This window comes from Hemitrygon akajei, chromosome 9 (assembly GCF_048418815.1).
Source record: "Hemitrygon akajei chromosome 9, sHemAka1.3, whole genome shotgun sequence".
In the NCBI taxonomy this organism is placed as follows: Eukaryota; Metazoa; Chordata; class Chondrichthyes; order Myliobatiformes; family Dasyatidae; genus Hemitrygon; species Hemitrygon akajei.
The window spans coordinates 46,399,255-46,413,228 of NC_133132.1; the positions used below are offsets into that span (position 1 = coordinate 46,399,255).

The window sequence follows — 13,974 nt, forward strand, 5'->3', positions numbered from 1 at the left end:
CTCAGCAGGCCAGGCAGCATCTATAGAAAAGAGTATAGCCCATGTTTCGGACTGAAACCCTTTGGCAGGCCTGGAGAGAAAAAAAGCTGAGGAGTAGATTTAAAAGGCGGGAGGAAGGGAGAGAAAAACACAAGGTGAGAGGTGAAATCTAAAGGGGGAGGGATGAAGTTAAAAGCTGGGAAGTTGATTGGTGAAAGAGACAGAAGGTCACGGAAGAAAGGAGGGGAGGAGCATCAGAGTGAGGCGGTGGGCGGGTAAGGAAACAAGATGAGAGAGGGAAGAGGGGATGGGAAATGGTGAAGGGGAGATGGGTGTGGTGCTGGGGGAGCATTACTGGAAGTTTGAGAAATCTTGAGTTCATTCCATCAAGTTGGAGGCTACCCAAACGGAATATAAGGTTCCTCCAACCTAAGTGTGGCCTCATCGCAACAGTGGAGAAGGCCATGAATATGGGAATGGGAAGTGGAATTAAAATGGGTGGCCACTGGGAGATCCCTTTTTTTCCTGGTGGGAGGAGCATAAGTACTCAGCCAGGCAGTCTCCCAATCTACGTTGGGTCTCTCACAGCTAGTTGGACTATACCTCTTCCCACCCTGTTACTTGTAAAAACATCATCCCCTTGATGCACCATCAATAACTCTCGGAGATGGGAGGTGAACTATAGGCTTTTATTAGCAGCAAAAGGGAGCACGGCATTTCGGAGACTGAGGGAGGAGCAGTGCCTCCAATTGCCTTTATACAGGGGTCTGTGAGAGGAGCCACAGGAGCAGTCAGCAGAGGGGCATGTCCAGACAGGTATACATAGTTTACCACACCCCTTCTCTCAATTCCTTCATCTCCACTGCATCTGCTCTCAGGATGAGGAATTTCTTTCTAGAACAAAGGAGATGTCCTCCGTTTTTAAAGAAAGGGGTTTCTCTTCCTCCACCATCAACGCTGCCCTCAACTGCAACTCCTCCATTTCACACATGTCTGCTCTTACCCATTCTCCTGCCACCCTACCAGGGACAGGGTTCCTCTTGTCCTCACCTATCACCCCACCAGCCTCCCAGTGCATAATTCTCCGAAACTTCCGCTATCTCCGACGGGATCCCACCACCAAACACATCTTTCCCTTTACCCACTTTCTGCTTTCAGCAGGGCTTGCTCCCTACACGACTCCTTTGTCCATTTGTCCCTCCCCACTAACCCCTTTCCTGCACGATCCTTGCAAGCAGAACAAGTGCTACATCTGCCCCTACATCTCCTCTCTCACAACCATTCAGGGCCCTAAATAGTCCTTCCAGGTGAGGCGACACTTCACCTGTGAGTCTGTTGGGGTCCTACACTGTGTCCGGTGCTCCCATTGTGGCCTCTTGTATATCGGTGAGACCCAATGTGGATTGGGAGACTGCTTTGCCAAACTGTCTGCCAGAAAAGGCAGGATCTCCTAGTGGCCACCCATTTTAATTCCACTTCCTATTCCCATTCTGATATGTCTATGTATGGCCTCCTCCACTGTCGTGATGATTGCCACATTGAGGCTGGAGGAACAACACCTTATATTCTGTTTGGATGGCTTCCAACCTGATTTCATGAACATCGATTTCAAAAACTTCCAGTAATGCCTCCATCCACCACACCCCCTTCACCATTTCCCATTCCCTTTTCCCTCTCTCATCTTGTTTCCTTGCCCACCTATCACCTCCCTCTGGTGCTCCTCCCTCTTTTTCTTTCTTCCATGGCCTTCTGTCTCTTTCACCAATCAACTTCCCAGCTCTTTACTTTATCCCTCCTCCTTCAGGTTTCACCTATCACCCTGTGTTTCTCTCTCTCCTCTCCCTGCACCTTTTAAATCTACTCCTCAGCTTTTTTTCTCCAGTCCTGCTGAAGGATTTTGGCCCGAAATGTTAACTGTTTTCTTTTCCATAGATGCTGCCTGGCCTGTTGAGTTAGTGGAACTCAGTGGGCCAAGCAACTTCTGTGGAGGCAGAGGGATGGTCGATTTTGTGCCAAGACTCTGCATCAGGAAAGGCTGCCCATCCCTCTGCCTCCACAGATGCTACTTGGCATGCCTGCCTCCAGGAGTATGTTCTTTTTGGTCCAAATTCCAGTGTCCTGATTTTCTCTGGAAATCAGGTATACAGGAAAAAGTTCAATGACTTCAAATATTTTCATAAAATGAATGTTCTGACTGTTGTAGCTCTAGGCAACAATAGGTTATAGTCCACAACACCTACACAGATGCAGAAATATACTCATACAACTCAGACTGCACACTATTCAAAGCACACGTGGAAGCACGAGTGAAACTGCAGCACATGTTGGATTAAAATTCCAATTCTGTCTGGAGAGAGGTGAAGAGAGAGCCAAAATGCAGGGGGGAAAAAGAGAAGTGAGTGAGGGTTTCATCCAGAAGTGGGGACATTCACTAATGATTACATGATGCCTAATTCCATTCTCAAATCCAGATCCCGAAAGCTCAGCTTTGTTTAAGTGAAGGCAGGGTGTATTGCCACGTAAATCTTCCGGTTTCTGCAAAGGGCACATCAACATGGATTTATTACTAACTGTCATACAACCCAATGCATGACTCTGCAACTTGAAGCAGCTTCAGAAATGACAAAGTATTTTGCAAATTTTAGCAACAGCAGTCAACTTGCAAGCAGTGGATGATATCACTAAGTGACAACCCATTTTACTGCTGAATGTATTTTTAGTTGCACATTTAATAGAGGAACTAGCTAGATTGCTCAATACTGAGGTCCAAAACACCAATGCTGGCATCAATATACACATCACTTATGTGTATTCTGCACAATTCCTTTAGTATTTAATGCACGGATGGCAACACACTCACACTCATGGTGTCCAGAACAACTTGTGATATGTGCATGTGTGTCAACAGCTATTTAGATTTCAAATGCATATCATAACATACAAGTGACAAGCATCTTAAATGCTCCCCTTATTAGCATTCTAATAATTATACAATTAAAACACATGACATGATACTTTAAAACAAATACAATTTGTAAAATATAAGTTATAAAACTGTAACATAGCTCACATGGTGATCCAAATATCCCAAGGTAATACCTAGAACAACTTTTAGAAGTCTGAAAACAAGAAAATTTAACTTTACTCACAAGACTAATATTCTGTAAAGATGTAACTCATTCTTTATTTCTAATAAGAAGGCGTATTTCACCTTTTTCTCTCTTTTGTCTTTGTCTTAATATATAAATATACATATTCCACTTACCTCAATAATATCCCATCGGCCAAAAGAGCTTAACCTTTTATAAGAGTTATCCAGCAGCTTTTGAGCAAGTTTTATATTCACAGGGAAACATTTTTCAAACAGACTAATACGATTTTTCACTAGCGGTTCCACTTTCTGATGCAACTTGTATTGGACAATATGAGGTTTACGGTTTCCATTAATCACAATGCATGGTATCAAAAATTCTTTCAGTTGATCCTGTCAATTTAAAACAAAGGACAATTCAAACAACTAAGCTATGTTAGTTATTTGGGTGTATTTATAGATGTCAGGTAAGTGAATAATATGCATTATTTCTTAGGAAATCTAGTCTTGATTTAGACTGTTTCAAACGTCCATAATTTGGTGTTTGATCCTTAAGCAAAATAATTCTAAAATATATTTTGTTCAACTTTTATTAATCATTTTTTCTTCATCAAGTATGTAGCAGAGGGCTTGAACTGCTATTGGTTTTAATTAACAAGCATAATTCTGTGTTTCTTTCAACACTGCTGCTTTTGGTATGTTTATAACCTTCTGTGACTTGAAGCAAATTGTCTGATGTGGACTGCAATCCACACCTTCCCCCTCACCATTCCCCATCCCCCTTTCCCTCTCTCACCTTATCTCCTTGTCCACCCATTGCCTCACCTCCCTCTGGTGCTCATCTCTCATTTTCTTTCTGCCATGGCCTTCTGTCCTCTTCTATCAGACTCCCTCTTCTCCAGCCCTGTACCCCTTTCACCAATGAACTTTCCAGCTCTTTACTTCATCCCTTCCCCTTCAGACTTCATCTGTCACCTTGTGTTTCTCTCTCTCCTCCCACCCACCTTTTAAATCTGCTCCTCAGCTTTTTTTTTCCCCTCCAGTTCTGCCTAAGAGTCTTGGTCTGAAATGTTGACTGTACTTTTTTCCATGCTGCCTGGTCTGGTGAGTTCCTCCAGTATTTTGTGTGTGTTGCTTGGATTTCCAGCATCTGCAGATTTTCTCTTGTTTGTGAACGGATTTCCCATATAATGCCAGGAATGTTTAACTTGACCTCTGTACTGAGTAGACATACTTGTATAAACTCCACAAACCAAAATTATTTATGAATTTTTTCTACTTCCCTCCTGACCTCAATTTTTTTTACAACACCAAGAGGCCTTTGAACCTATTGAATCAATGAGGTTTCAGGGCATTCCTATCATCCTATTCACTTGTAGCCTATTCTCTCCCAAATTGTCTTCAACTACTTCCTAATTTTCCTGTCACCCAACACTATCAAAGCTTGATGAGGGATCTGGACCAGCTGGAAAAAGGAGCTGAAAAATGGTAGATGTAATTTAATGCAGATATGTGAGGAGTGCACATTGGGAGTACAAACCAGGGTAGGACTTACATGATAAGCAGTAGGGCACTGAGGAGTGCAATAAAACAGAGGGATCTGGGAATACATATCCATTGTTCCTTTGTTCCTTTGTTCCTTGAGAGTGGCATCACAGATAGATAGGGTCATGAAGAGAGCTTTCGGCACAATGGCGTTTCTAAATTAATGTATTTAATACAGGTGTTGGGATGTTATGTTGAAGTTGTATAAGATGCTAGTGAGGCCTAATTTGGAGTATTGTGTGCAGTTCTGGTCACCTACCTGCAGCAAAGATATTAATAAGATTGAAAGAGTGCTGAGAAAATTTACAAGGATGTTGCCAGGACTTGAGGACCTACCTGAGTTATGGGGAAAGGTTGAATAGGTTAGGTCTTTATTCCCTCGAGGATAGGAGAATGAGGGGATATTTGATAGACGTATAAAAATTATGAGGAGTACAGATAGGGTAAATGTAGGCAGACTTTTTCCTCTGAGGTTGAGTGAGACTAGAACTAGAGGTAATGGGTCAAGGATGAAAGGTTAAATGTTCAAAGGGAACCTCTTCACTCAAAGGATGTCAGAGTGTGGAATGACCTACCAGCAGAAGTGATGGATGCGGGTTCGATTTTAGCATTTAGAAATTTGTATAGGTATATGGTTGCTAGGTGTATGGAGAGCTATGTTCTGTGTGCAGGTCGATGGGACAAGGCAGAATACTAGTGCATCACAGGCTAGATGGGCTGGAGGGCCTGTTTCTGTGCTGTAGTTTTCTATGACTTCGTAACACCGTGGCCAACTTAACTCACCAGTTAATTCACCAGCATATATTTGAGATGTGGGAGGAAAGCAAAGCGACTTGGGAAAAGTTATGCAGACACAGAGAGAATATACAATCTCAACTTAGTCAGCTCGCAAGGTCGGGATTGAGCTACCTGTGCTGATCTGCAAGAAATACCAAGGCTATGGCTACGTAAGCCTTTGGAACTACTGTGGGTATTGTTCTGACAATCATGGTTAGGAAAGAAAACTCATAACCTATAATTGGGCAATTGCCCCACTGCTCATAGACTTAGCTTTTTACTTGCAAGGCAGATCAAGTCACACTGGACAATGAAGATCAACAGATTTGCAGTTGATGGTGAATAGAAAGTGAATAAAGTCACTCCCAGCCAGGAGTACATAGCATATCTTTCTTGGAATCACTTTGAAATTACTTCCTACTTACAGTAACTTTGTGATTTAATCTTTTCTTTGAGTATATCTTTTCAAAATCAGAACCAAAATTCTTCCCCTTCCTGTCAGAAACACATTTGGATGTTCTTCTAGTTAAAGCAGTATGGCATATTGTCAAACTATGCTTTGAGTTTAGAGAAGTCATTTTGCTCTGTACATTCATCCGAAAATACAGTAAAAGTTTTGATCAATCCTTCACCCAAAGATCTTTATAATTTGGAAAACTTTATTTGACTCTTGCTATTGGAGAATGAATATAAGACAACAACATAAGGGGGAGCAGGAGAAGACCATTTGGCCCTTTGAACCTGCATTGCCACTCTTCAAGGTTATGATGGCAGTTAACTAGTACTATTTCTGATGTTTTACTGAAGCCAGAGAATCAACAGCAATGGTTTCTCTTTCCTAACATATACCATTCTTTATAGTTTGCGCCAAGGATCTATCCTTGGCTTTCTTCTATTACTCATCAACAGCTTCCCCTCAGCAGCACATGAGACATGGTATTATTTTCCATATGCTCTACCTGGCCACTTCGTTCCTCAACTGGGTCCAAGTTGCTAATATACTTGTCTGACCCTCCAATACTAGGTGAGCAGAATATTCCTCAAAAATAAATATTGGAAACTCTTAATCCATGAACTTGAATCCTCTTTACATTCTCCACCCTTCATGGTCATTTCTAAGATTCTAGCATGCAACCTCTTAGTGCTCTAACTGAACCCCAGCTGGGAATAAAATCCACAAATGTGCAGATAAATAATGCATCATTTAAAAATCCTTCTTTTCATTCTCTCCATAGGATCCTGTTTCCCTATTTCTGTAATCTTCTAAGGTCTTACAACCTCCAGATATCTAGACACTTCTAATTCTGGCATTTTGGCCATTCTGATTTTTAATTGCTTCATAAATAGCACATGCTCCTTCAACATCACTCGTTAAACATCTCTGTCTCTCTACCTTGTTTCTTCCTTCAAGTTGCTCTTTAAAGCCCATCTCCTCAGCAAAAGTGCAAACATGAGGAAATCTGCAGATGCTGGAAATTCAAGCAATGCACACAAAATGCTGGTGGAACGTAGCAGGCCAGGCAGCATCTATAGGAAGAAGTAGTGTCGACGTTTCAGGTCGAGACCCTCTGTCAGGACTAACTGAAAGAAAATATGTTTTCTTTCAGTTAGTCCTGACAAAGGGTCTCGGCCCAAAATGTTGACTCTACTTCTTCCTATAGATGCTGCCTGGCCTGCTGCATTCCACCAGCATTTTGTGTGTGTTTCTCAGCAAAAGCTTTGGTTGTCAGGCTGAATCTCTCCATAAATGACTCAACAGCAACTGTTCCTTGATAATACTTGAGACAATTTACTACCATTGAAGGGACGTTATTATTGGTAAGAACATAAGAGTTTCACAGTCAATGAAATACATTTGCAAGCTAATGTGATGACAAATCTATTTGTTGTTGATGTTGGTTGAATATTGAAAGTTGCATAGTTTCCATCTTAAAGTAATACTTGGTCCAGTAATCGCATGCAAACAAATATAAATACTGTTGTGCAAACAAGAACCTCACTTACCCAAACTCTTAACCAAAACATTTTCTGAACAAGCAACGTAATAACAACGTTATTGAGTTACTCGTTGTTTTAAAATCAAAAATGAAAGACCCCCATTAATCCATACCCTAATAACTCAACTGCTGTTACTATAAATAGTTTCTTGAATTAGGAAGCTGCCTCTAAAAAGCTTGCAATGAGAATCAATATCCACTACACTTTCTGGCTATTTGTTCCAGAAGAAAGAATTACGTCAATTCTTAACAAACTTTTTTTATAGTATAAGCTTAAATACATGCCATTCTGCCTTATCATTCATATTCATTTTAAATAATAGAGATCTTTTATTATTGCTGGTTATTAATAATCTGGCAATGTGTTTTAAAAATCAATTGCTCCATACTAGTTATGATATCTAACATTAGTTTCTATTTTGTTGCACATTTAATGCAATTTGCTATTTAAAAATAAACAGTTAAATTCCCTGGAACAGCTTATTTTGTTCATGAAACCAATACAAATTGATCTATCATTGCTCACATCACAAAGCAGGAATTAATCAAATTGTCTCAACTTCTCATAATTTACTTCATAAGTATAAATTCAACTAAACCCCTATTTAAATGCAACTAATAAGTATTTTCATAACATTTCTAATGCATTTTGAACAGTTTCTTTCAGATGCAAATTGTATCACTTAATATGGAATGGAATATTTTCAATGATGTATTTGTACCCGAAGTGCACTTATCCTCTCTTGATCGGACTCATATTTATCTCCAATGTCAGTTCTCATCTGTTCAATAACTTCACTTTCTTCTTCTTCCTCCTCATCTACTTCCTCCTCCTCCACCATAAACTCATCTGCTAGAATATCTTCAATGTTCTCATCTTCTTCTTCTTCTTCTGCTTCTTCTTCTTCTTCTTCTTCTTCTTCTTCATCACTTGCCTCACTTTCTTCTGAAGTTGGTTCAGGTTTATCAGCCTAAAAAGTAATTGCATAATTATTAAAATTCAGTGCTAAATATAACTTAGTAATAACATATTGACATGTTTATGAGTAAGCATTGTAAGGACAGATCTTCCAGTAATAAGACAGTAGAGCAGGGGGCTAAACACACAGCCTTGTACTGCAATGTATTTCAAAAGATTTTCTACTTAAGATTTCACCAGTGTTCTCAATTGTTGCCTTTTAGTGTTAGTTCTTTCCTTCCATTAGAATGCGAGTGGCTACAGAAACTAAAAAATCATGATTTCAAGGCATATAAATAACTTCCACAACATGCAGGCAGGAAAAATAATTGCAAACATTACTCGTCCTGCAAATTGCCTTTTCCAAAAGCTCCGTTCTGGAAAGCACTATAGGGCTATCGAAACAAAACTTCACGCCTTCTTAAAAGTTTCCTCCCCAGGCAGTTAAACTGATCAATCATTCTAGACAGATCCTCTAACCCCTTCTATCAGTGCACTGTAAACAGTTTAAACTACTTTTAAAATGTTGTAAGTATATGCTGGTGTTTATCTATTTATACACATTTTATTCCCTATCATATTATAATCTCTAATTTTATTTTTAGGCAATTCTTTATTCTTTATAATTGTTGAATGTTGGTTTTTGTTGCATACCATATCCTGACCAACAGCAAATTCCTAATATATGTTAATTTATTTGGTGAATAAATTTTATCCTTGGTAACACTAGATAGGAAATTGAGGCAAATTAGCCTTAACTGTTATTGGTTTTGACCTTTCATGCTGAAACAGCCATAAAGGAAAATTATTTGAAGAAAAATTAACACTACCAATTTTCCTTCACAATTCCATAAAAAGTTTCTCAAAGCACTTTGTGATTATAATTATTTACAGATGTTCTGCATCACAACATTTATCTGTTTGCCTCAGAAGGGCAAATTACCAAATGGAAGAGTGCATCCATAAAAATTAGGAGTAGGTCTGGAAAAAAATATCTGCATATATGGGCATGTCTGTAAACCTGTTTGTTTGACCCTCTACACCATGTCCTCTGGTTAAAATAGTATAAAAAAAATAAAAAATAGCTGTAAAATCCAGTTCCTTATACTTGGTTACATTTGATATTGTATGAAGATTCTACTGATTTTGAAACAAATACAACTTAAAAATATTGCACAATGATATTTGTACAGTATGTAGAAATCACATGATAGAAACATAGAAAACCTACAGCACAATACAGGACCTTCAGCCCACAAACCTGTGCCGAACATGTCCTTATCCTGAGAAATTACCGAGGGTTACCCATAGCCCTCTATTCTTCTGAGCTCCATATACCTGCACAGGAGTCTCTTAAAAGACCCTATCATATCCGCCTCCACCACCGTTGCTGGCAGCCCATTCCACGCACTCACCACTCTCTGTGTAAAAAACTTATCCCTGATATCTCCTCTGTACCTACTTCCAAGTACCTTAAAACTGTGCCTTCTTGTGCTAGCCATTTCAGCCCTGGGAAAAAGCTTCTGACTATCCACAAAACCAATGCCTCTCATCATCTTATATACCTCTATCGCTCCAAGGAGAAAAGGCTGAGTTCACTCAACCTATTCTCATTAAAGCATGCTCCGCAATCCAGGCAACATCCTTGTAAATCTTCTCTGCACCCTTTCTGTAGTTTCCACATCCTTCCTATAGTGAGGTGACCAGAACTGAGCACAGTACTCCAAGTGGGGTCTGACCAGAATCCTATATAGCTGCAACATTACCTCTCAGCTCTTAAACTCAGTTCCACGATTGATGAAGGCCAATCCACTGTATGATTTCTTAACCACAGAGTTAACCTGCGCAGCAGTCTTGAATGTCCTATGGACTTGAACCCCAAGGTCCCTCTGATTCTCTACACAGGTCGAGTCCTGACGAAGGGTCTCGGCCCGAAACGTCAACAGTGCTTCTTCCTATAGATGCTGCCTGGCCTGCTGTGTTCCACCAGCATTTTGTGTGTGTTGTTTGAATTTCCAGCATCTGCAGATTTCCTCGTGTTTGCACCTCACACTTATCTGGGTTGAACTCCATCTGCCACTTCTCAGCCCATTTTTGCATCCTATCAATATCCCACTGTAACCTCTGACAGCCCTCCACACTATCCACAACACCTCCAAACTTTGTTTCATCAGCAAATTTACTAAACCCATCCCTCCACTTCTTTATCCAGGTCATAATTATACACTGTAAAGTAAATTTATCCATAAATTGATATTTAAATTAATTTCCACAAGGGGAAATTTTGCCTGATTCATCTGTTGGAATTCTTAGAGGAAGTAACTGGCAGAATAGACAAAGGAGAGTGAGTAGATGTTGATTTTGGGATTTTCAGAAGGCCTTTGACAAGGTGCTGCTTAAAGATACTAGCATGGATAGAAGATTGGCTGACCAGCAGGAAGCAAAAGTAGGAATAAAGGGAGCTTTTTCTGCTTGGCTGCCAGTGGCTAGTGCTGTTCCGCAAGGGTCACTGTTGGGGCCACTTCTTCTTAAATTGCATGTCAATGATTTTGACGATGAAATTGATGGCTTTGTGATTAAGTTTGTGGATGAGGTGAGGATTGTTGGAGGGGCAGGTAGCATTGAGGAAGCAGGGAGTTTGCAGAAGGACTTAGACAGATAAAGAAAATGGGCAAAGAAGTGGCAGATGGAATAAAGTGTAGGGAAATGTATGGTCATGCACTTTGGTAGAAGGAATAAAAGCATAGACTGTTTTCTAAACACGGAAAAATAATCAAAAATCTGAGGAGCAAAGGGACTTAGGAGTCCTCATGCAGGATTTATTTCAAGAGGACGAGAATATAAAATAAATGATGTAATATTGAGGCTTTATAAGGCAGGACATTGTCTCACTTGGAATATTGTGAGCAATTTTGGACCCTTTATTTAAGAAAGGATATGCTGGCATTTAAGAGGGTTCAGAAGAGGTTCTGGGCCTTTACATACCGGAATTTAGAAGAAAGAAGGGGGATCTCATTGAAACCTATCGAATGTTGAAAGGCCTATATAGAGTGGACATGCAGAGGATGTTTCAATGATAGGGAAGTCTAGGGCCAGAGGGTACAGCCTCAGAATATAAGGATGTCCATTTGGAACAGACATGAGGAGGAATTTCTTCAGCCAGAGGGTGGTGAATCTGTGGAATTCATTGGCATAGTTGGCTGCGGAGGCCAAGTCAGTGGGTATATTTAAAGCAGAGGCTGATAGGTTCTTGATCAGTATGGAAGTTAAGGTTACAAGGCGAGAGTGAAAATAAATCAGTCTTGATTGAGTAGCACAGCAGATTCGATGGGCTAAGTGGCCTAATTCTGCTTCTGTGTCTTATGAGTCTTAATCCTTAATAAATACATACTGGGTCTCTGTAGGAGAAATACAGTTAGTCCCACTTCTTCAAATATTAGTAATCATTAGTATTGTAATAATGAAGCTTTCCTCTGACATTTGTTTGTTCTTATCACAACTCAATTTTACCTGCTTCTCTTTCTTTCTTTCAGCTCGCTCTGCCAAAAGTTCCTCCCTTCTTTTAGCAATTTGTTCATCCTAAAATGCAAGACAACAAAGAGATGCTTGTAACTATAAAGATATCACAATTTATTAGAAACAGAGAAAATTATATTTTAAATGTGTTTCTGCTCAGAATATCTTCTTTAATTTCTGTTAAAAGTGGAGAAACATATATGTAAGTAGAAATTAACCATTTGCAAAGACTACACCCTTTAAGCTACGTATTCAAGAAAAAATGCTGATATTGTAAAATTCTAACAATCTATTATACTATTGTTCAAAAATCCTGAGGCTCAGTAATGAGCTTTGTAGTTTGGTTTCCAGAGTTCCCTTTAGGGCCCTGTTTATAGTACTCCCTGTAAACTCACTGGGACCTGTTTCCCAGCTACCTTTAAAATCACATGAGACCTGCTTCTTCTACTCATTTTAATCTCACCAGGTTGTGTTTTCGGTGCCTCTTTGAAACTGATGAAGGGTTTGTAATTCATATTCCCTTTAAACAAATTGGAGCCCTATTTCCAGCATTCCTTTTATAACCTTCTCTCAATTCCTCTGTCTCCACCACATCTGCTCTCAGGATGAGGCTTTTCATTCCAGAATGGAGATATCCTCCTTCTTCAAAGAAAGTGGCTTTCCTTCCTCCACCATCAACACTGCCCTCAACTGCATCTTTTCCATTTCACACATGTCTGCTCTCACCCCATCCTCCCACCAGCCTACAGGGACAGGTTCCTCTTGTCCTCACTTACCACCCAACCAGCTTCCCTGTCCAGCACATAATTTTCCAAAACTTCTATCATCTCCAACAGGATCCCACCACCCCTCTGCTTTCTGCAGGGATTGCTCCCTACGCGACTCCCTTGTCCATTTGTCCCTCTCCACTGATTTCCCTCCTGGCACTTATCCTTGCAAACAGAACAAGTGCTATACCTACTCCTACACTTCCTCCCTCACTACCATTCATGGCCCCAAACAGTCCTTCCAGGTGAGGCGACGCTTCACCTGTGAGTCCGTTGGGGGTCATTTACTATGTCCACTGCTCCTGGTGAGGCCTCCTGTATTTCAGTGAGATCCAGCATAGATTGGGAGACCGCTTCGCCAAGTGCCTATGCTCTGTCTGCCAGAAAAAGCGGGATCTCCCAGTTGCCACCCATTTTAGTTCCACTTCCACATCCATTCCAACAGTTCTATCCATGGCCTCCTCTACTGTCACGATGAGGCCACACTCAGACTGGAGGATCAGCACCTTTTATTCCATCTGCGTAGCCCCCAACCTGATGGCATGAACATTGATTTCTCAAACTTCTGGTAATGACCCTCCTTCACTATTCTCCATCCCTTTTCCCTCTCTTACCTTATCTCCTTGCCTGCCCATCGCCTCTCTTTGGCACTCCTCTCTCCTTTTCTTTCTTCTATGGCCTTCTGTGCTCTCCTATTAGATTCCCCCTTCTCCAGCTCTATATCTCTTTCACCAATCAACTTCCCAGTTCTTCACCTCCCCCCTCCCCTTCCAGGTTTCACTTATCACCTTGAGTTTCTCCCTCCCCTCCTCCACCTTTTAACTCTACTCCTCATCTTTTTCTCTCCAGTCCTGCTGAAGGGTTTCGGCCCAAAATGTCGACTGTATTTTTTTCTATAGACTCTGCCTGGCCTGCTGAGTTCCTCCAGTGTTGAGAATAATCATGGCAGTGGGGCTGCTGTTGGTCAGAAAATCAATGATCCAATTGCAAAGGGTGGTGTTAAATGTCAGGTTTAGGAGTTTGGAGAGGAAGTTGCTTGGAATTATGGTATTGAAGGTGAAGCTGTAGTTAATAAACAATAGCTTAACATCATCATCATTATGTGCCATGTCGTATGACGTAGGCGATCGTGGTCTTTAACCACGATTGTTCTTGGCATATTTTTCTACAAAAGTGGTTTGGCTTTGCCTTCTTCTGACCAGTGTCTTCACAAGATGGGTGACACCAGCCATTATCAATTTTCTTCAGAGATTGTCTGCCTGGTGTCAGAGGTCACATAACCAGGACTTGTGATATGCACCTGTTGCTCATGCGACCACCGAACACCTGCTCCCATGGCTTCAT

General features: G+C 40.7%; 1 protein-coding gene across 3 annotated transcripts in view; it reads right to left on the bottom strand.

Annotated features, from left to right (window-relative positions):
• The window catches only part of ak9 (adenylate kinase 9), a 162,248-nt gene that overhangs the window by 45,318 nt on the left and 102,956 nt on the right, over window positions 1-13,974 (bottom strand). For all 3 annotated transcript variants that reach the window (XR_012100217.1, XM_073055891.1, XM_073055892.1), the window contains exons 26-28: window positions 11,858-11,926; window positions 8,112-8,360; window positions 3,245-3,463 (exon numbers count right to left, since the gene is read on the bottom strand). Coding sequence is in view for 2 of the 3 variants with exons in the window: in XM_073055891.1 (XP_072911992.1) it covers window positions 3,245-3,463; window positions 8,112-8,360; window positions 11,858-11,926 (537 nt within the window). In the remaining variant the exon portion in view is untranslated. The remainder of the gene's footprint in view (window positions 1-3,244; window positions 3,464-8,111; window positions 8,361-11,857; window positions 11,927-13,974) is intronic.